The 21,514-nt window shown below is 36.9% G+C and overlaps 1 protein-coding gene across 1 annotated transcript in view; it reads left to right on the top strand.

Moving 5' to 3' along the window:
• The window catches only part of LOC119521882 (protein SERAC1-like), a 65,460-nt gene that overhangs the window by 23,321 nt on the left and 20,625 nt on the right, over window positions 1–21,514 (top strand). Inside the window, 1 exon segment of the mRNA XM_037820540.1 lies at window positions 3,356–3,484. Within this exon segment, the coding sequence (XP_037676468.1) occupies window positions 3,356–3,484 (129 nt within the window).

Consider the following 21,514-nt stretch of genomic DNA (forward strand, 5'->3'; position numbering starts at 1 on the left):
CTATTATTTATTTTTCCTTCATTTTATTGTGGTCAGAGAAGATGCTTATATGATTTCAGTCTTTTTAAATTTAAGTCTTGTGACATAAATATGGTCTATTCTAGAGAATGAGCCATGTGAACTTGAGAAGAATGTGTGTTATATATGGAGTGTTATATGTATGTGTGTATGTATATGTGTGTGTGTATGTGTGTGTGTATATATATCTAACAATAAGGAAACAGAGTACTTGAACAATACTAGAATGCAATTAGCCTTAACAGATATAGATTATTTGTATCTGTTAGGGCTGGTTGTATTACAGATCTTCTGTCTGGATGTTCTGTCCATTATTGAAAGTGATGTATTGAAGTCTCCACTATTATTGTAGAACCATCTGTTTCTCACCTTCAGTTCTGTCAATATTTCATATATTTTGTGTCTCTGTTGCTAAAGTGCATGTGTTTGTAATTGTTGTATCTTCTGAATTAATTGTTCTTATTTTCAGTATATAATGTTCTCCTTTCTCTCTCATGGCAGTTTTGACTTGAAGCCTATTTTTTTTTCTGATATTAGTATGAGCACCCCAGTTCTCTTTTGTTTACTATTTGCATGGAATTTTTTTTATCCTTTCACTTTCAAACTATTTGTGTCTTTGGATCTAAGGTCTCTTATAGACAGCATATAGTTGGATCTGCTTTTCTTTTATCCATTCTGTTACTCTCTTTTATTTGGAATGTTAAATCCATTTACATTTAAAATAATTACTAATAAGGAATAAGTTACTTCAGCCATTTTACCATTTGTTTTTTTGTGTCTTATACTATTTTGCTCCTCATTTTCTCCATTTCTGCTGTCTTTTGTGTATAGTTGATCTTTTATAGTGAACAATTTTGATTCTCTCCTCATTTCCTTTTCTTTATATTAGAAATTTTCATCATATTTACTGTGATGTTTGTATTAATACACTAAATCTATAACCATCTAGAGCTTAAATTGATGCCAACTTAACTTCAACAGCATATGCAATTTCTGCTCCTCTCTGTCCATCTCCCCTCTATGTTATTTTATGTTATGCTGTTCTATATACGTCTTTATATATTGTGTATTCAATAACAGATTTGTCATTATTTTTATGCATTTGTGTTTTAGATCATGCAATAAATAAAAAGTGGTTCACAAACCGCAAATACGGTATTACTGGTATTCATATTTTCCCATGTGGTTATCTTTATTGTGGATTTTTATTTCTTCAAAGGGCTTCAAGTCATTGTCTAGTGTCCTTTCCGTTCATCCTCAAGGCTTCCCTTTAACATTTCTTATATGGTAGGTCTAGTGGTAACAAACTCTCTCAGCTTTTATTTATCTGGGAATGTCTTGATTTCTCCCTCCTCTTTGAAAGACAGTTTTGCCTGATGTGGAATTCTTGTTATTTTCTTCTTTCAGCACTATTTATATGTCATCCTGCTGACTTCTGACCTCCATGGGTTCTGATGAGAAATCTGCACTTAATCTTATTGAGGATTCATAGTATGTGCCAAGTTGCTTCTTTCTTGCTGTTTTTAGCAGCCTCTCTTTATCTTTGGCATTCAACAGTTTGGCTATACTGTAGTTCACTGTGGATCTCTTGAATTTTTCCTATATGGAGTTTGTCACCTTTTTGGATGTGTAAATTCATGTATTTCATCAAATTTGGAAAGTTTTTGTTCATCATTTCTTCATATTTTCTTACTGACCCTTTCTCTGTCTCTTTTCCTTTGGGACTTGTATAATGCATATGTTGGTATGCTTCATGGTGTCCCACAGGTCCCTTAGGCCCTGTTCACTTTTCCTCATTATTTTTCCTCATACAATTTTAGTTTTTCATTTTCATCTTTCTTCTGCCTATTTAAATCTACTGTTGATCCCTTCTAGTAAATTTTTAATTTCAGTTACTGTATTTTTCATATCCAGAATTTGGTTTCTTTTTAACATTTCTCTTTATTGAAATTCTCCTTTTGTTCATATATTGTTTTTCTCATTTCTTTTGGCTCTATGCCTATGCTTTCCTTTACCTCATTCACCTTTTCTCAGGGAATCGGCTTAGCATCTTTGATTAGTAATTCTTGTTTCTGAGCTTCAGCAGCAATGGGTCTGTCACTTTATTTTGTTCCTTTGAATGGGCTATGCTTTCCTGTTTTTCTGTATGCCTTCTGATTTTTTGTTGAAATCTGGACATTTGTATATTTTAATGTATTAACTATGGCAACCAGAGTTCTCCCCCTTCTTGACATTTATTGTTTTTGATCATTGAGGGACATAGTAGTCTTACTTATTTAGCAATTTTTCCAAGTGATTTTTGCTTAGTCTTTATTCCTTGTTTTGTATGACCACTGAAGTCTCTCTTCCTTTAGCTCTTATCAGGTGATACTTACACATATTTTTTGAATTCCAAGAGCTCAGAAATATTACAAACAAATCAAAACAAAACAAAACAAAAAACAAAGAAAAATCTCTTCCAGTCTTTGCAGATTGGCTCTGTATTGAGGCTCTCCTTCAACCCTGAGCCCAGCTTATGTGAGCCTGTATATATCAGCCCAAGGTGAACATTTAAGGTCTTCTCAGTTCTTTTCTGAGCAGTGTCCTGCTCTGGCATCTGCATGGCTTTCAAAAATTCTCCTTTATGCATGTGTGTATCTGGATGTCCTGATTTCACCAGAAAACTCTTCCCAGCAGTGCCTGCTGGCCCCAGGTGCTTAATTATATGTGGTAGCCACAGCCTTTCACCCCAGGGGCCTGTGGTTTACTGGGTTCCGTGCCACTTCTCTATACCACTTCTTTGTCTCTACTGAGTTCCAGGTTATGCACAGCAGATGAGGATGTTGCGTCTTTCAAGTAGCCACTAGATGGGTTAGCACAGACATACATGCACTCTAATTTGCAAAGTGTGCTCTGTTCCCTTCAGAATCAGGAATTATGACCCACACTGGGAATGTAGCTGCTGTCCCACACTTGGCAGCTAAACCAGGTAGGGGAGAAGTCAGGGCAAGTATAAGCACTATGTAGGTTCCCTACTGTTTTTAGATTGCCATTTTCTTGATTCAGCCATCCCTTGGTTGCTGGATACCTTTGACTGTTTTCCAGAGCTTTGGGAAAATTGGGTCTGACAGCTTCTGCTTGTTTTTTTTGTTTTTGTTTTGTTTTTTTTTCTTTTCATATTTCTTTGGGGGACTTGTATTTGGAGCTTTTTACTCTGCCATCTCGCTGATGACATTCTCCAAACCAGCAAATACTTTAATTTACATGTCTGATTATGAATGATTCATGTTTATCTACTTTTTTGTTGTACTCAATTGTTGAGCTCATTTATGAAGAATTTCTTTTTCTTTTATTTCAGGATTCCTCCACTGAAGAAGAACTCAGGCAGTTGCTGGCTTCTTTACCTCAAACAGAGCTAGATGAGTGTGTCCGGTATTTTACGTCTTTGGCCCTAAGTGAAAGCAGTCAGAGTCTAGCTGCTCAGAAGGTAAGCTCGTTTATTCATTCAGTAAATATTTTTGAATGCCTACTCTTTCCAAGATACCATGCCTGGGGCTAGCACTTAGAACCTTAGGATGGTCATTCAGCCCAGTAACTGAATAAACATATTGACTTCAGCTATGTGCCTTGCACTGGGCTAGGTGTTATGGATTGTGAAGAGATAGGTTAATTAACAAAGTAACAGTGTGTGTAAGAGAGACACAAGTTGCTATGACAGCTCTTAACTCTGCTTAAGGAGGTCATTTAGCTTTGTGGGAGGTACCTACGAAGTTGCATCTCCAAGAATGGATAAATATTAATTGACAAGGTTTTAAATACCACCTATATGTAATGATACCTAAATTGATATCTTTAGTCTATGTTTTCAAGTAAAGTCTAGACTTAAATATTCAACCTCTTACTCGGTGTCTCTACTAGTAAGGATAATTGAGACTCCAAATCTATCATGGCTAACCCACCCTTGCTCTGCAAAGCTCTCCCTCTTCTAGTCTTTTTCATATTAGTGAATGGCATCCCATCTACTTAGTTCCTTAAGGTAAGACTTGGAATTCTTGATTCCTTTCTTTTATATCTAACTTATCAGCTGTTTTTGTGGGCTTTTCCTTCAAAATACATCTTGAATCTATTTCTCTCACCATTTTCACTATAGACATCCTACATCATCTCATTTTCATAATCACCTGATATTTCACCCTGGGTTCTTTTCTTTCTTTAATAATTTTAAAGTCTCTTGAAGATTGTTCTATTATTTCAGTTTATTGTGGTGTTAATTCCTGTTTGTGCTGGTATTGACCATCACAGTTGATTGTGTCTGTATGTTAATAAATTTTTATTGTGAGCTTATCTTCAGCTGAAGTGATTGTTTTCTTTAAGAGTCTCAAGCACTCTGGATTTTATATTTGTCCTTACAGAGCAATTTTTTGTTTACTTCTGCTAGATGCCCTAGGAGTTTCACTATTTTAGGACTATTTTTTATATTAATTTCATAGTTTGGGATTTCTGTAGCACATAGGAAGTGTGCATTAAGATACGTCTGTCAATGACATATTCTTAGGATTTTAATTTCTTACAGAAGACATTCTTTGTACCAAAGCCACAGGCAGAAATAAATTTTCTTGTTGCTTCCATGGGCTGGTGGGCTGAGTTATTCTGGGCTGTCTTATAGAGAGGGGGCCACCTTTTCATGGCTCTGGCCTTATATAGGGATATTAAATCTAGCTCCCACAAAATTTGGGACCCAAGACCACATCTTCTGACACTGAATGAGTGTTAAAAATCCCATGTCTTAGGGGCCTTTAGGCATTTTTACATCACCAGCCATACACTTACTACTTTTACTATATGTTCTGTCTTAATTCTAGTACCTGAGGATTTCTCTTTATTTTTTTTTCTTTTCTTTGGATCTTGGCTATGTGTTAAAATCATTTTTATCATATTTTATCAAACATTTCTACATGTTTGTAATGGGAAGGGTTCATGGAAGCTGAGTTCCCATCTTGCTGGATCCAGAAGACTTCCTCTTCAAGTTGACGTTACCTCTCACCTGGATCCCCACAGTAATGTTCTTGTCTCTCCCCATCACACAGCAGCCAGAATGATCCTTTAAAAAACACAAATTAGATCAGCCACTCCTCTACTTAAAGCCCTCCAAATGACTCTCCATTATGTGGTTAATACAGACCTTTGACTTTTTAAAATCAAGGTGTGAACTGGCCCTTGTTTACGAGTCTGATCACCTCTAGGGATGGTGATGAGATTGACAGAGGCCAGTCAGCACAGGTATAGGATGTAAGGTTTGTTTAGTAGTAGAGGGTATGAAGGCTTAAGTAGAGCATAGTATAAGGCGGAGTGCACAGCACACCCTGATTGTATTTACAACCTCATCTGAGCTCTCGAAGTGCTCTTTTACAGAAATATGCAATGGCTCAGGTTCCCACCCTTTTCAGATGTGAAAAGTCATTCTGAAAAAGATTTGTATTTTTAATTTTTTTCTCTTCACTTAACCAACTCCTACTGTTTTAGCTATGTGCCTGTTCTTTAGATCTTAATAACTGGTACAAAGCTATCCCTGTACATACCAGAGGGCAGCTACAGAGTGAATCGAAGGACAGTGTCCTAGGTGAAGCATCCCAAACAGACTCCAACTTTGGGTCTACTTGAGGGCTGTTTCTGACTTCCAGGATTCTTGTGGTATCACCTAGCAAGTGTTTTGTGTTTAAAAATGTCTGATATCCCTAAGAGAAATCGAAACAAATACCATCGCTATTACTAAAATAACGATATAATTACTCAATGAGGGAAATGTATTTTATCTTTTACTAATTGAAGGATTTGTTTTTCCCTTATTTCCCCTTTTCTGAGAAATTAGAGTTCTCTAGTCATAGATATCATATAATTTATGTAATTTCCCCTTTTGGGCCATATTGTGGAATTATGGCCTTCCACATATTTAGCTGGCCCCAATGAATAGAAATAATTGTGTTTTTAATACTTGGAATGCCACTGCCAGGCCACTGGAGCCCTTTGTTTAGGCTGAACTCATCCTTTTTCATTATGTTTCCATGGTGACTGGTCAAAACATCTTTTATTATCTGATAATAAGATGTCCTGGGCACATTTTGATTCTTTCTGACCTACAGCATGAAATGGCTGCTCTGCCAAGGACATCTGGTTCTTCTTAGTGGAGAATCATATCAGAATCCAGATTGTGGACCTGTACTCGGGGTAGATATTGTATTGTTACACATGAAGGGTAGATCAGGTTGGCCCAGGGGCTCCTAGCTACCTCGCTACCAGAGCAGAAAAATTAACTTTTTCTTAAGAAGCCTAAATTCATGATGATATTTCCAATTAAACTAGTTTTTTTTAATAGCAGCTTTATTGAGATATAATTCACATACTATAAAATTCACCCTTTAAAAGTATACAGTTTGTGGGTTTAAGTATATTCACAGAGTTGTGCAACCACCACTGCTTTGTAATTCCAGAATATAGATTATAACTGTGAACTATCATTATTCATATTGATGCTCAAATAATCCTAGATTTGGCTGCTGGCAGCCTATTCAAGTTGGCTTCCTTGTGCTTTTTTTTTTTTTTAAGAGATTTTGTAGATATATAGAAAAATTATGCAGAAAATACAGAGTTCCCGTATACCCCACCCCATACCCCCAACCCCCAAACACAGTTTTCCCTATTATTAGCACTTTGCTTTAGTGTGGTAGCTTTGTTACAGTTGATGAAACAATATTATTACCATTATATTATGAACTATAGTCCATAGTTTACATTAGGGTTCACTGATTGTGTTGTACAGTTCTATGGTTTTTTGTGTTGTATAGTGCAATGTTTTTTTTTCTAGTAACATGTATACAAACTAAAATTTCCCCTTAACTACATTCAAATATATAATTCAGTGCTGTTAATATTCACAATGTTGTGCTACTGTCACCGCTATCTATTATCAATAGTATTCCGTCACCCCAAACAGAAGCTATGTATCAATTAAACACTAACTCATCATTCCATATGCCAACGCAGGCCCCTAGTATCACGTATTCTAGTTTCTAACTCCAAGAATTTGTTTATTATAATTATTTCACATCAGTGACATCATACAATATTTATCCTTTTGTGTCTGGCTTATTTAACTCAACATACCTTCACCTTTCATCTGTGTTCTTGCATGTTTCAGGACTTCATTCTTTTTTACCACTAAATAACATTCCATTGTATGTATATACCATATTTTCTTATCCATTCATCTGTTGATGGACACTTGGGTTGCTTTCATCTTTTGACAGTTGTGATTAATGCCACAATGAACACTGGTGTGAAAATACCTGTTCAAGTCCCTGCTTTTGGGTATATGCCAGGTCATATGGGAATTTTATACTTAACTTTCTTAGGAGACACCAGACTGTTTTCCATTGTGGCTGCACCATTTTACCTTTGCACTAACATCCTCTCCAACACTTGTAATTTTCCCTTTTTAAAATAGTGACCATTCTAATGGGTGTGAAATGGTATCTCCTGGTTTTGATTGGCATTTCCTTAATGGTTAATGATGTTGAGTGTCTTTTCATGTGCCTTTTGGCCTTTGTATATCTCCTTTGGAGCAATATCTATTCAAGTCTTTGTCCTTTTTTAAGTGGGCTGTTTGTCTTTTTGTTGTTGAGTTGTAGGGTTTCTTTTTTATTCTGGATATTAAACACTTTTCAGATATGTGGTTTCCAAATATTTCCTCCCATTGTGTTTGATGCTCCATACTTTTTAATTTGGATGAAGTTCAATTTATCTGTTTCTTCTTTTGTAGTTTGTGCTTTAGTGTGAAGTCTCAGAAACTATTGCTTAACACAAGGTCCTAAAGATGTTTCCCTATGTTTTTTTCTAAGAGTTTTATAATTTTGATTCTTATATTTTGGTCTTTGATACATTTTGAGTTGATTTTTTGTATATGTGAGGCAGGGGACCCTCTTCATTCTTTTGCATATGAATATCGGGTTTGCCCAGCACCATTTGCTGAAGAGAATATTCTTTCCCTATTTAGTGGACTTGGCACCTTTGTCAAAATCAGTTGGCCATAAGGATGAGGTTTATTTCTGAACTCTCAATTTGATTCCATTGTTCTATATATATGTTCCTGAGTCAGTACCATACTGATTTGATTGCTGTGACTTTGTAGTAAGTTTTAAGATTGGGATTGTGTGTCCACCAACTTTGTTCTTTCTTTTCAACGTGGCTTTAACTATTCAGGTTCCCTTACCTTCCACATAAATTTGATCATTCACTTTTCAATTTCTGCAAAGAAGGCTGTTGGAATTGGGATTGGGATTGCATTAAATCTGTAAATTTGTTTGGGTAGAATTGATTTTTACCAATATTTGGAAGAACACAGAATGTCCTTCTATTTATTTAGGTCTTTTAAAATTTCTTTCAGCAATGTTAAGTCCTTTACATCCTTGATTAAAATGATTCCTAGATAGTTGATTGTTTTACATGCTATTTTAAATGGACTTTTTGTTGATTTCCTTTTCAGATTGTTCCTTAGTAGTAGGTAAAAACCGCCAATTTTTGCATGTTTATCCAGTACCCTGCCACTTTGTTGAATCAGTTGGCCATAAATGTGAGGGTTGATTTCTGAGCTCTCAATTGAGTTCCATTTGACAGTGTCTGTCCTTGTGCCAGTTCCATACTGTTTTTTTAATGAAATTTTATTGAGATATATTCATACACCATATAATCCATCCAAAGTGTGCAATCAGTGGCTCACAGTATCATCATACAGTTGTACATTCATCACCACAATGAATTTTAGAACATTTTCATTACTCAAAAAAAAAAAAGAAATAAAAAGAAAAAAAAAACCTAAACCATCCCATACCCTTTTCCCCCCTCTATTATTATTTTTTAACAGTTTTATTCACACACCATAATTTCTATCTTAAGTGTACAATCAATGGCTCTTGGTATAATCACATAGTTATGCATTCACCACTACAGTTAATACAAAAACATTCTCATTTCTTCCAAAGGAAAAAATCACATACCCCATATATCCCCCTATTACTGACATTTAGCTTTGGTATACTGCCTTCATTACAGTTACTTCAAGAATATTACACTGTTACTGTTAACTATAGTCCTTAGTTTATATTAATTGTATTTTCCCCCATATACCACTGTTCTAGTTTGCTAATGCTGCTGGAATGCAAAACACCAGAAATGGATTGGCTTTTATAAAGGGGGTTTATTTGGTTACAAAGTTACAGTCTTAAGGCCAGAAAGTGTCTAAGGTAAGTCACCAACAATCAGGTAACTTCACTGGAGGATGGCCAATTGTGTCAGGAAAACCTCTGTTAGCTGGGGAAGCATGTGGCTGGCATCTGCTCCAAAGGTCTGATTTCAGAATGGCTTTCTCACAGGGCCTTTCTCTCTAGGCTGCAGTTCCTCTTCAAAATGTCAACTCTCAGTTGCTCTTGGGGTGTTTGTCATCTCTGAGCTTCTCTGGAGCAAGAGTCTGCTTTCAACAACCGTCTTCAAACTTTCTACTCTCTCAGCTCATGTGCATTCTTCAAAGTGTCCCTCTTGGCTGTAGCTTCTCTTCAAAATGTCACTCACCGCTGCACTGAGTTCCTTCTGTTTGTCAGCTCATTTATATGGCTCCAGTGATTTAATTTAGACCCACCCTGAATGGGTGGGGGTAACATCTCCATGGAAATTATCCAATCAGAGTCATCACCCACAGTTGGGTGGGGGGCATCTCCACAGAAACTCTCCGAGAATTACAATCTAATCAACACTGATACATCTGCCCCCATAAGATACATCCAAGTTAATGGAGTTTTGGGGGACATAATACATTCAAACCGACACAACCACCCTATTATTAATAACCTGTAATAGTGACATACATTTGTTCTAGTTCATGTAAGAACTTTCTTAAATTTATACAATTAACCACCATCATTGTCCTTGCTAGATTTCACTAAGTTACACAGTCCCAGATTTTATCCTCTAGCTTTCCTTCTGCTTACATATACAACCCTAGCCTTCCTTTTTCAACCATAATCAAACTCAGCTTTGTTAACTACACTTTCAGTATTGTGCTACCCTCACACAGTATTGTGCTATCCATTTCTGAACCTTTACAATTAACCTTTTTGAATATTCTGTATTCCTTAAGCATTGATTGCCCAATTCCATGCTGTTTTGATTACTGTGGCTTTGTAATATGTTTTAAGATCTGGAAATGGAGGTCCTCCAACTCCAGTCTTCCTTTTCAGGATGCCTTTAGCTATTCAGGGCCTCTTACCCTTCCATGTAAATGTGATGATTGCTTTTTCCATTACTGCAAAGAAAGTTGTTGGAATTTTGATTGGAATTGCACTGAATAAATTGCTTTAGGTAGAATTGGCATCTTAACTGTATTTAGTCTTCCAATCCATGAACATGGAATGTCCTTCCATTTATTTAGGTATTCTTTGATTTCGTTTAGCAATGTTTTGTATAATTCTGTGCACAAGTACTTTACTTCCTTGGTTTTAGATTTTTTCCTAGATGTTTGATTCTTTTAGTTGCTATTGTGAATGGAATTTTTTTCTTGATTTTTCTGTATAGAAGCACTAGTGATTTTGGGGTGTTGATTTTGTACCCTGCCACTTTGTTGAATTAGTTTATTAGTTCTAGTAGCTTTGTTTTGGATTTTTCAGGATTTTCTCTATATAGGAACATGCCATCTGCAAATAGGGAAAGTTTTAGTTCTTCCTTTCCAATTTGGATGCCTTTTCTTTCTTTTTCTTGCCTAATTGCTCTGGCAAGAACTTCCAGTTCAATGTTGAATAATAGTGGTGACACTGGGTATCCTTGTCTTGTTGCTGATCTGAGCGGGAAAGCTTTCAGTCTTTTACCATTAAGTAGGATGTTAGCTGTGGGCTTTTCATATATGCTCTTTGTCATGGTGAGGAAGTTTCCTTCTATTCCTAGTGTTCTAAGTGTTTTTGTAGAAAAGGGGTGCTGGATTTTATCAAATGCCTTTTTTATGTCAGTTGAGATGTCATGTGATTTTTGTCTTCATTCCGTTAATGTGTATTACCTTAATTGATTTTCTTATGTTGAGCCACCCTGGTGTACCAGGGATAAATCCCACTTGATGAATACTTCTTTTAATGTGCTCTTGGATTTGTTTTGCTAGTATTTTGTTGAGTATTTCTGCATCTGTGTTCATAAGAGACATTGGTCTGTAATTTTCTTGTGGTATCTTTATCTGGCTTTTGTATGATGTTGATGTTGCCCTCGTAGAATAAATTATGAAGTGTTTCCTCCAATTCAATTTTTTGGAAGAGTTTGAGCAGAATTGCAGTTAAGACTCCTTGGAATTTTTGTTAGAATTCTCTTTTGAAGCACTCTGGTCCAGAACTTTTCTTTTGGGTTGTGTTTGATGACAGATACTTTACCAGTAATTGGTTTTACTAGTAATTAGTTTCTTGAGATCTTCTGTGTCTTCATCAGTCAATGTAGGTGGTTTTTTGTGTTTCTAAGAATTTGTCTATTTCATCTAGGTTATTTATCAGTGTAGTATTCTCTTATAGTCCTTTTTATTTCAGCAGGGTCAGTAGTAATATGCCCCTTTTCATTTCTGATTTTCATTATTTGTATCCTCTTTTTTTGGTCAGTATAGCTAAAGGTTTGTCAATTTTATCAAACTTTTCAAAGAACCAACTTTTGGTTTTGTTGATTCTCTCTATTGTTTTCTGTTTTCTGTTTCATTTATCTCCATTCTCACTTTGGGGTTAGTTTGCTCTTCTTTTTCTAATTCCTCTAGTTTTGAGATTAGAGAGCTCTCTGATTAAAATCTTTCTTCTTTATTAATATAAGCATTTAGAGCTATACATTTCCCTCTGAGTACAGCCTTTGCAGAATCCCAAAAGTTTTGTTATGTTGTGTTTTCATTTTCATTTGCCTCAAGGTATTTCCTAATTTCTTTGTGATTTCCTCTTTAACTCTTTTGTAGTTTAAGAGTATGTTGTTTAATTTCCACATACTTGTGAATTTTCCATTTACTCTGTTACTAATTTCTAATTGTGATCAGAGAATATACACTGTATGGTTTCAGTATTTTTTAAATTTATTCAGACTTATTTTGTGACCAAACATATGTTGTGTCTTGGAGAATGATCCATGTGTGCTCGAGATGAATGTGTATTCTGTTTTTGTTGGGTGAAGTGTTCTACATATATATATCTGTTAGGTCTAGTTGGTTTAGAGTGTAGTTCAAGTCTTCTATTTCATTATCAATCATCTGACTAGATTTTCTGTCCATTATCTAAAGTGGTATATTAAAGTCTCCTACTATTAATTTAGAACCATGAATTTCTTCCTTCAAATCTGTCAATATTTTGCTTCCCATATATTGGGGCTCTGCTGTTGGGTACATATATAATTTATAATTGTTGTATCTTCTTGTTGAATTGTCACCTTTATCAGTATATAATGACTGTCTTTGTCTCTCATAACTGTTTTGATTTGAAGTCTGTTTTACCTGATAATAGTTGTTCTGGTTTGCTAATGCTGCTGTTATGCAAAATACCAGAAAGATTGGCTTTTTTAAAGGAGGCTTTATTCGCTTGCAAAGTTACAGTCCTAAGGCCATGTAAGTGTTCAAACTCAGGCATCAACAATAGGGTACCTTCACTGAAGAATGGCCAATGGTGTCCAGAACACTTCTGTTGGCCAGGAAGGTACATGGCTGGCGTCTTCTTTCTTTGCTTGCAGGTTGTGTCTCAAAATGGCATTCTCTAAGATGTTGCACTTGGGGTATTTTGTCCTCTCTTAGCTTCTCTGGAGCAATCTCTGGGCTAGCATCTCCAAAGGTTCAGCAAAAATCTGCTTTCAATGGCCATCTCCAAAATGTCTCTCTCAGCTGCAACACTGAGCTCCTTCTGTCTGAGCTCTTTTAGGGCTCCAGTGATTTAATTGAGACCCACATTGAATGGGCGGGGTAGCACCTCCATGGAAATAATCTAATCAAAGGTATTACCCACACTTGGGTGAGTCACATCTCCATGAAAAACTCAATCAAAATGTTCTACCCAAGAAGATTGGATTAAAAGATCATGGCTTTACTTGGCAGGTGAAATCACTGCCCTCCCCCCAACTTGGGATCTGACACCCAGGGGAGTGAATCTCCCTGGTAACGTGGAATATGACTCCTGGGGAGGAATCTAGACCCGGCATCATGGGATGGAGAACATCTTCTTGACCAAAAAGGGGATGTGAAAGGAAATGAAATAAGTTTCAGTGGTGGGGAGATTCCAAAAGGAGCCGAGAGGTCACTCTGGTGGGCACTCTTACACACAATATAGACAACCCTTTTTAGGTTCTAATGAATTGGAATAGCTAGCAGTAAATACCTGAAACTATCAAACTGCAACCCAGAACCCATGAATCTTGAAAACAATTGTATAAAAATGTAGCTTATGAGGGGTGGCAATGTGATTGGGAAAGCCATATGGACCACACTCCCTTTTGTCCAGTGTATGGATGAATGAATAGAAAGATGGGGGCAAAAAAAAAAGGCACCCAGTGTTCTTTTTTACTTTAATTGTTCTTTTTCACTTTAATTTTTATTCTTATTATTTTTGTGTGTGTGGTAATGAAAATGTTCAAAAATTAATTTTGGTGATGAATGCACAACTATATAATGGTATTGTGAACAATTGAATGTCCGCTTGGTATGACTGCATGGTATGTGAATATATCTCAATAAAAATGAATTAAAAAAAAAAAGAATCATGGCTTTGTGAGGGACATAATATATTCAAACCGGCACATTAGTATAGCTATCCCAGCTCTTTTTTGATTACTGCTTATATGATATGTTTTTTTCTGTCCTTTCATCTTCAGCCTACTTGTATCTTTGACTTGAAGGTGAATTTCTTGCAAACACATATAGTTGCATCATGCTGTTTTTTTTTTTTTAATCTATTCTGCCAACCTTTTCCTTTTGACTGGAGACTTTAATTCATTTACATTTCAAGTCACTAGTGATAATACAGGGCTTTCTTCTTCCATTTTGCTATTTAAACCTTGTAAGTCTTATACCTTTTTTGTCCCACATTTCCATAATGCCTACTTTTATATTTGCTTTTATGTATTCTGCCATATTTGAGTGCCTTCTCTTTTCTATCAATACATTTTTCATTTATTTCTTTTGTGATTACCATGTTGTTAAAATTTAACATCCTAAATATATAACACTTATATTTGGTCTGATACCAGCTGAACTTCAATCGCATACACATATTCTTTTCCTGTACCACTCTGCCACCCCACCTTTTTTTAATACTTGTTACCATTTATATCTTTTTACATTGTATGTCCAAAATCATAGATTTATTGTTACTTATTATACATTTGCATTTTAGCGCCTGTAGGAAGTAAGTGGAGTAAGATACCAAACAATACATTACAATAATATGGGTTTTTATAATTACCCAAATGGTTACCTTTACCACAGGTCTCTATTTCTTTATGCTGCTTTGAATCACTGTCTAGTGTCCTTTCCTTTCAGGTGGAAGAACTTCCTTTAGCATTGCTTGTAGGGTAGTTCTAGTGGTGATGAACTACCTCAGCTTTTGTTAATGTAGGAATGTGTTAATCTCTCCCTCATTTTGGAAAGAAAGTTTTGCCAGATATAAGATGCTTCATTGGCGGTTGCTTTCTTCCAGCACTTTAAGTATTTCAACCCACTGTCTTCTTGCATTCATGGTTTCTGATGAGAAATTGGCATTCAGTTTAATTGGCATTCCCTTGTACATAATACTTTGCTTTTCTCTTGCATCTTTCAGAACTTTCTTTTTGTTCTTTGCATTTGAAAGTGTAACCAGTAATGACAGGGTTTATTTTTCTTCATGTTTATCCTGTTTTGGGTTTTCTGGGCCTCTTGGATGTGCATATTTATATCTTTTGATATGTTTGGGAAGTTCTCTGTCATTATTTCTTTAAATATTCCTTCTGCTCCTTTCTCTCTTTCTTCTCCTTCTGGGATTCCCATAAAGCATATGTAGTGGTTTGAAGCTGTATGGAACCCAGAAAAACATATTCTTAAATCTAATTGATTCCTGTGAGTTCAAATGCATTTTAGGTTGGATCTTTTGCTGAGGCTGCTTCAGTTAAGGTCTGACCCACTTCGTTCAGGATGGGTCTTAATTGTCTTAGTGGAGTCCTATATAAGATTACGAAACCCTGAAGAAAAATCCATGGAAGCAAGTAGCTGAAATCAGCAAAACCCAGAAGAGAAGGTAAAGACCATAAGACACTGCCATTTGCCTTGCCATGTGGCAGAGGAGCCAAGGACCTGGCAGCTCATCTTCGGGAAGAAAGTATTGTCTTGATGATGCCTTGGTTAGGACATTTTCTTGGCCTCCAACTGTAAGCTTGTAAGCTAATAAATTCCCGTTGTTTAAGCCAATGCATTTCGTGTTGACTACTTTAAGCAGCCTAGAAAACTAAAACAGATTCTGGTACCAGGAATGTGGAGTGCCCCTATTGCAAATACCAAATATATGGGAATGGCCTTTGGAGTTAGGTAATGGGTAGAGGCTGGAAGAAGTTTGAGGTGCTTGATAGAAAAGGCCTAGATTGCTTTGACAAGACTGTTGATAGATATATGGACGTCAAAGGTACTTCTGAAGAGGCCATGGATAGAAATGATGAATGTGTCATCGGAAACTGGAATAAAGATTATCTCTGTTTTAAAGTGTCAGAGAACTTGGCAAAATTCTGTTCTGATGCCAGGTGGAAGGCAGAATTTGAGAGTGATGAGGTAGGATATTTAGCTGAGGAGATTTCAGAGCTAAATGTGGGAAGTGCAGCCTGGTTTCTTCTTGCAGCTTATAGCAAAATATGAGAGGAAAGAGATAAGGTGAGAACTAAATTCCCAGGCACAGAGAAATCAGAAATTGGTGGTTTGGAAAATTCTGAGCTTCCAGAAAGCGAGTCCCGAGAGAATAGTGCTCCTTGTAAGGGTTTTAACTGAACACAGAACCAGTCAGACATTTCAGAGCAAGTTAGGATTGGACATGAAGTTATCCAGAAAGGATTTGTGAAAAGATCTTTTGTCTGATGGTTTGGACCCCTGTGTACCATGTGTGAAACCAATAAGTTTTTTTGCAAGATCTGTATGAATGGAACCATTGCCAGCCTGGATGTAAAGGGACAGAAAAGGGACAAATTGAAGAAAAAATTACTTCAAAGGCAGAACCATGGAAGCTCAGGTCTGGACCAATGACATTTTTCTCGGTCTCAGAGAGTCTGACCACTCCAGTGGACTCAGAAGTGGATCCTTTACCCCATTGTTCAAGGGGAGCATCCTTTACCCCAGTGTTCAAGGAGAACATGGCCACTGCGCAATCACTTGGGAAGGATGGGACCGCTGCTCCTTCAGGCCCAGAGAACAAAACATCATTCTATAAATGACAGACCTGGAAATCTAATGGAGTATGCCCTTCAGGGTTTCAGAATTGTTTGGGAGCTGTGACCCGTTTTCCTTCCGCTCTCTCCCTATTGGAATGAGAATGTGTATCCTATGCCTGCATCTCCTTTGTATATTGGCAGCAGATAACTTGTTCTCTAGGTTTCATAGATCCATAGATGGAGGGGAATTGTGCCCTAGGACAGACCACTAGATGTAACCAGTTTTGATGAGACTCTGTACTTAGCATTGTTAGTGAAATGAATTAAGGCTTTGGGGATGTTGTGAATGAATGAATGTATTTTTTGTATAGAAAGAACATATCTTTTGGGGTCCAGAGGTGGAATGTGGTGGTTTGAAGCTGTATGTATCCCAGAAAAAAACATTTTCTTAAATCTAATTCATTCCTGTGGTATAAACCCATTGTAAGCAGGACCTTTTGATGAGGCTACTATAGTTAAGGTAAGACACACACACACACACACACACACACACACACACACACATACCCCTCCATTCTGGATGGGTCTTAATCCTCTTGCTGGAGTCCCTTATAAGAGAATGAAACCCAGAAGAAAAATCCACAGAAGCAAGAAGCTGAAGTCAATGAAACCTGGAAGAGAAGGTAAAGACCAGCAGATGTTGCCATGTGGCAGAGGAGCCAAGGTTTGCTTGGCTTTTCTCGGGAAGAAAGCATCACCTTGATGCCTTGATTAGGACATTTTCATGGTCTCAAACTGTAAGCCTGTAAGCTAATAAATTCCCAGTGTTTAAGACATCATATTTTATGGTATCTGCTTTAAGCAGCCTAGGAAACTAAAACAGTGGGTACTGGTACACTTGATGGTGTCCCAGAGTTCTCTTAGGCCATTTTCACTTTCTATAATTCTTTTTTCTTTCTGCTCCTCAGCCTGACTCATTTCAAGTCTCCTGTCTTCTAGTTCACTGATTCTTTCTTCTGTCAGCTCCGATCTGCTCTTGAAACCCTCCTGGAAATTTTTCATTTCAGTTAGTGTGGTTTTCAAATCCAATAGTTGTGTTTGGTTCCTTTTTAAAATTTCTGTCTCTTTACTAAGATCCTCATATTGATAATTCGTTGTTTTCCTGGTATCTTTTTTTTTTTTTTTTTTTCATACAAAACAAATTGTACTTTCGATTGTTTACAGTACCATTACATAGTTGTACGTTCATCACCTAAATCAATCCCTGACACCTTCATTAGCACACACACAAAAATAACAAGAATAATAATTAGAGTGAAAAAGAGCAATTGAAGTAAAAAAGAACACTAGGTACCTTTGTCTGTTTGTTTGCTTCCCCTACTTTTCTACACATCCATCCATAAACTAGACAAAGTGGAGTTTGGTCCTTATGGCATTCCCAATCCCACTGTCACCCCTCATAAGCTACGTTTTTATACAACTGTCTTCGAGATTCATGGGTTCTGGGTTGTAGTTTAATAGTTTCAGGTATCCACCACCAGCTACCCCAATTCTTTAGAACCTAAAAAAGGTTGTCTAAAGTGTGCGTAAGAGTGCCCACCAGAGTGATCTCTCGGCTCGTTTTGGAATCTCTCTGCCACTGAAGCTTATTTCATTTCCTTTCACATCCCCCTTTTGGTCAAGAAGATGTTCTCCATCCCACGATGCCGGGTCTACATTCCTCCCCGGGAGTCATATTCCACGTTGCCAGGGAGATTCACTTCCCTGGGTGTCTGATCCCACGTAGGGGGGAGGGCAGTGATTTCACCTTTCAAGTTGGCTTAGCCAGAGAGAGAGGGCCACATCTGAGCAACAAAGAGGCATTCAGGAGGAGACTCTTAGGCACAAATACAGGGAGGCCTAGCCTCTCCTTTGCAGCAACCGTCTTCCCAAGGGTAAAACTTATGGTAGAGGGCTCAACCCATCAAACCACCAGTCCCTTATGTCTGTGGTCATGTTAGCAACCATGGAGGTGGGGTAGGCGAATACCCCTGCATTCTCCACAGGCTCCTCAAGGGGGCACTACATCTTTTTTTTTTTTTTTTTTCCTTGTTTGTCTTTTTTCTTTTCTTTTTTTTTTTTTTTTAACTTTCCCTTCTTTTTTCAAATCAACTGTATGAAAAAAAAAGTTAAAAAGAAAACAAACATACAATAAAAGAACATTTCAAAGAGACCATAGCAAGGGAGTAAGAAAAAGACAACTAACCTAAGATAACTGCTTAACTTCCAACATGTTCCTACTTTACCCCAAGAAAGTTACATAATATAGCAACATTTCAGTGAACTTGTTCCTACTACATCCATCAGAAATTAACAGACCACAGTCATTTCTGGGCATCCCCAGAACGTTAAATAGCTTATCTGTTCTTCTTGGATTATTGTTCCCCCTTCCTTAATTGCTCTCTACTGCTAGTTCCCCTACATTCTACATTATAAACCATTTGTTTTACATTTTTCAAAGTTCACATTAGTGGTAGCATATAATATTTCTCTTTTTGTGCCTGGCTTATTTCGCTCAGCATTATTTCTTCAAGGTTCATCCATGTTGTCATATGTTTCACGAGATCGTTCCTTCTTACTGCCGCGTAGTATTCCATCGTGTGTATATACCACATTTTATTTATCCACTCATCTGTTGAAGGACATTTGGGTTATTTCCATCTCTTGGCAATTGTGAATAATGCTGCTATGAACATTGGCGTGCAGATATCTGTTCGTGTCACTGCTTTCCGATCTTCCGGGTATATACCGAGAAGTGCAATCGCTGGATCGAATGGTATCTCTATATCTAGTTTTCTAAGGAACTGCCAGACTGACTTCCAGAGTGGCTGAACCATTATACAGTCCCACCAACAATGAATAAGAGTTCCAATTTCTCCACATCCCCTCCAGCATTTGTAGTTTCCTGTTTGTTTAATGGCAGCCATTCTAACCGGTGTTAGATGGTATCTCATTGTGGTCTTAATTTGCATCTCTCTAATAGCTAGTGAAGCTGAACATTTTTTCATGTGTTTCTTGGCCATTTGTATTTCCTCTTCAGAGAACTGTCTTTTCATATCTTTTGCCCATTTTATAATTGGGCTGTCTGTACTATTGTCATTGAGTTGTAGGATTTCTTTGTATATGCAAGATATCAGTCTTTTGTCAGATACATGGTTTCCAAAAATTTTTTCCCATTGAGTTGGCTGCCTCTTTACCTTTTTGAGAAATTCCTTTGAGGTGCAGAAACTTCTAAGCTTGAGGAGTTCCCATTTATCTATTTTCTCTTTTGTTGCTTGTGCTTTGGGTGTAAAGTCTAGGAAGTGGCCTCCTAATACAAGGTCTTGAAGATGTTTTCCTACATTATCTTCTAGGAGTTTTATGGTACTTTCTTTTATATTGAGATCTTTGGTCCATTTTGAGTTAATTTTTGTGTAGGGGGTGAGGTAGGGGTCCTCTTTCATTCTTTTGGATATGGATATCCAACTCTCCCAGCCCCATTTGTTGAAAAGACCATTATGGCTCAGTTCGGTGACTTTGGGGGCCTTATCAAAGATCAGTCGGCCATAGATCTGAGGGTCTATCTCTGAATTCTCAATTCGATTCCATTGATCTATATGTCTATCTTTGTGCCAGTACCATGCTGTTTTGGCAACTGTGGCTTTATAATAAGCTTCAAAGTCAGGGAGTGTAAGTCCTCCCACTTCGTTTTTCTTTTTTAGAGTGTCTTTAGCAATTCGAGGCATCTTCCCTTTCCAAATAAATTTGATAACTAGCTTTTCCAAGTCTGCAAAGTAGGTTGTTGGAATTTTGATTGGGATTGCATTGAATCTGTAGATGAGTTTGGGTAGAATTGACATCTTAATGACATTTAGCCTTCCTATCCATGAACATGGAATATTTTTCCATCTTTTAAGGTCCCCTTCTATTTCTTTTAGTAGAGTTATGTAGTTTTCTTTGTATAGGTCTTTTACATCTTTGGTTAAGTTTATTCCTAGGTACTTGATTTTTTTAGTTGCTATTGAAAATGGTATCTTTTTCTTGAGTGTCTCTTCAGTTTGTTCATTTCTAGCATATAGAAACATTACTGACTTATGTGCATTAATCTTGTATCCCGCTACTTTGCTAAATTTGTTTATTAGCTCTAGTAGGTGTATCGTTGATTTCTCAGGGTTTTCTAGATATAAGATCATATCATCTGCAAACAATGACAGTTTTACTTCTTCTTTTCCAATTTGGATGCCTTTTATTTCTTTGTCTTGCCGGATTGCCCTGGCTAGCACTTCCAGCACAATGTTGAATAACAGTGGTGACAGCGGGCATCCTTGTCTTGTTCCTGATCTTAGAGGGAAGGCTTTCAGTCTCTCACCATTGAGTACTATGCTGGCTGTGGGTTTTTCATATATGCTCTTTATCATGTTGAGGAAGTTTCCTTCAATTCCTACCTTTTGAAGTGTTTTTATCAAAAAGGGATGTTGGATTTTGTCAAATGCTTTTTTCAGCATCTATTGAGATGATCAATTGATTTTTTCCTTTCGAGTTTTTAATGTGTTGTAATACATTGATTGTTTTTCTTATGTTGAACCATCCTTGCATGCCTGGAATGAACCCCACTTGGTCATGGTGTATGATTTTTTTAATGTGTCTTTGGATTCGATTTGCAAGTATTTTGTTGAGGATTTTTGCATCTATATTCATTAGGGAGATTGGCCGGTAGTTTTCCTTTTTTGTAGCATCTTTGCCTGGTTTTGGTATTAGATTGATGTTAGCTTCATAAAATGAGTTAGGTAGTGTTCCATTTTTTTCAATGTTTTGAAAGAGTTTGAGTAAGATTGGTGTCAGTTCTTTCTGGAAAGTTTGGTAGAATTCCCCTGTGAAGCCATCTGGCCCTGGGCATTTATTTGTGGGAAGATTTTTGATGACTGATTGGATCTCTTTGCTTGTGATGGGTTGGTTGAGGTCTTCTATTTCTTCTCTGGTCAGTCTAGGTTGTTCATATGTTTCCAGGAAATTGTCCATTTCTTCTACATTATCCAGTTTGTTGCCATACAGTTGTTCATAATATCCTCTTATAGTTTTTTTA

This window comes from Choloepus didactylus, chromosome 2, assembly GCF_015220235.1.
Source record: "Choloepus didactylus isolate mChoDid1 chromosome 2, mChoDid1.pri, whole genome shotgun sequence".
NCBI classification, from domain to species: Eukaryota; Metazoa; Chordata; class Mammalia; order Pilosa; family Megalonychidae; genus Choloepus; species Choloepus didactylus.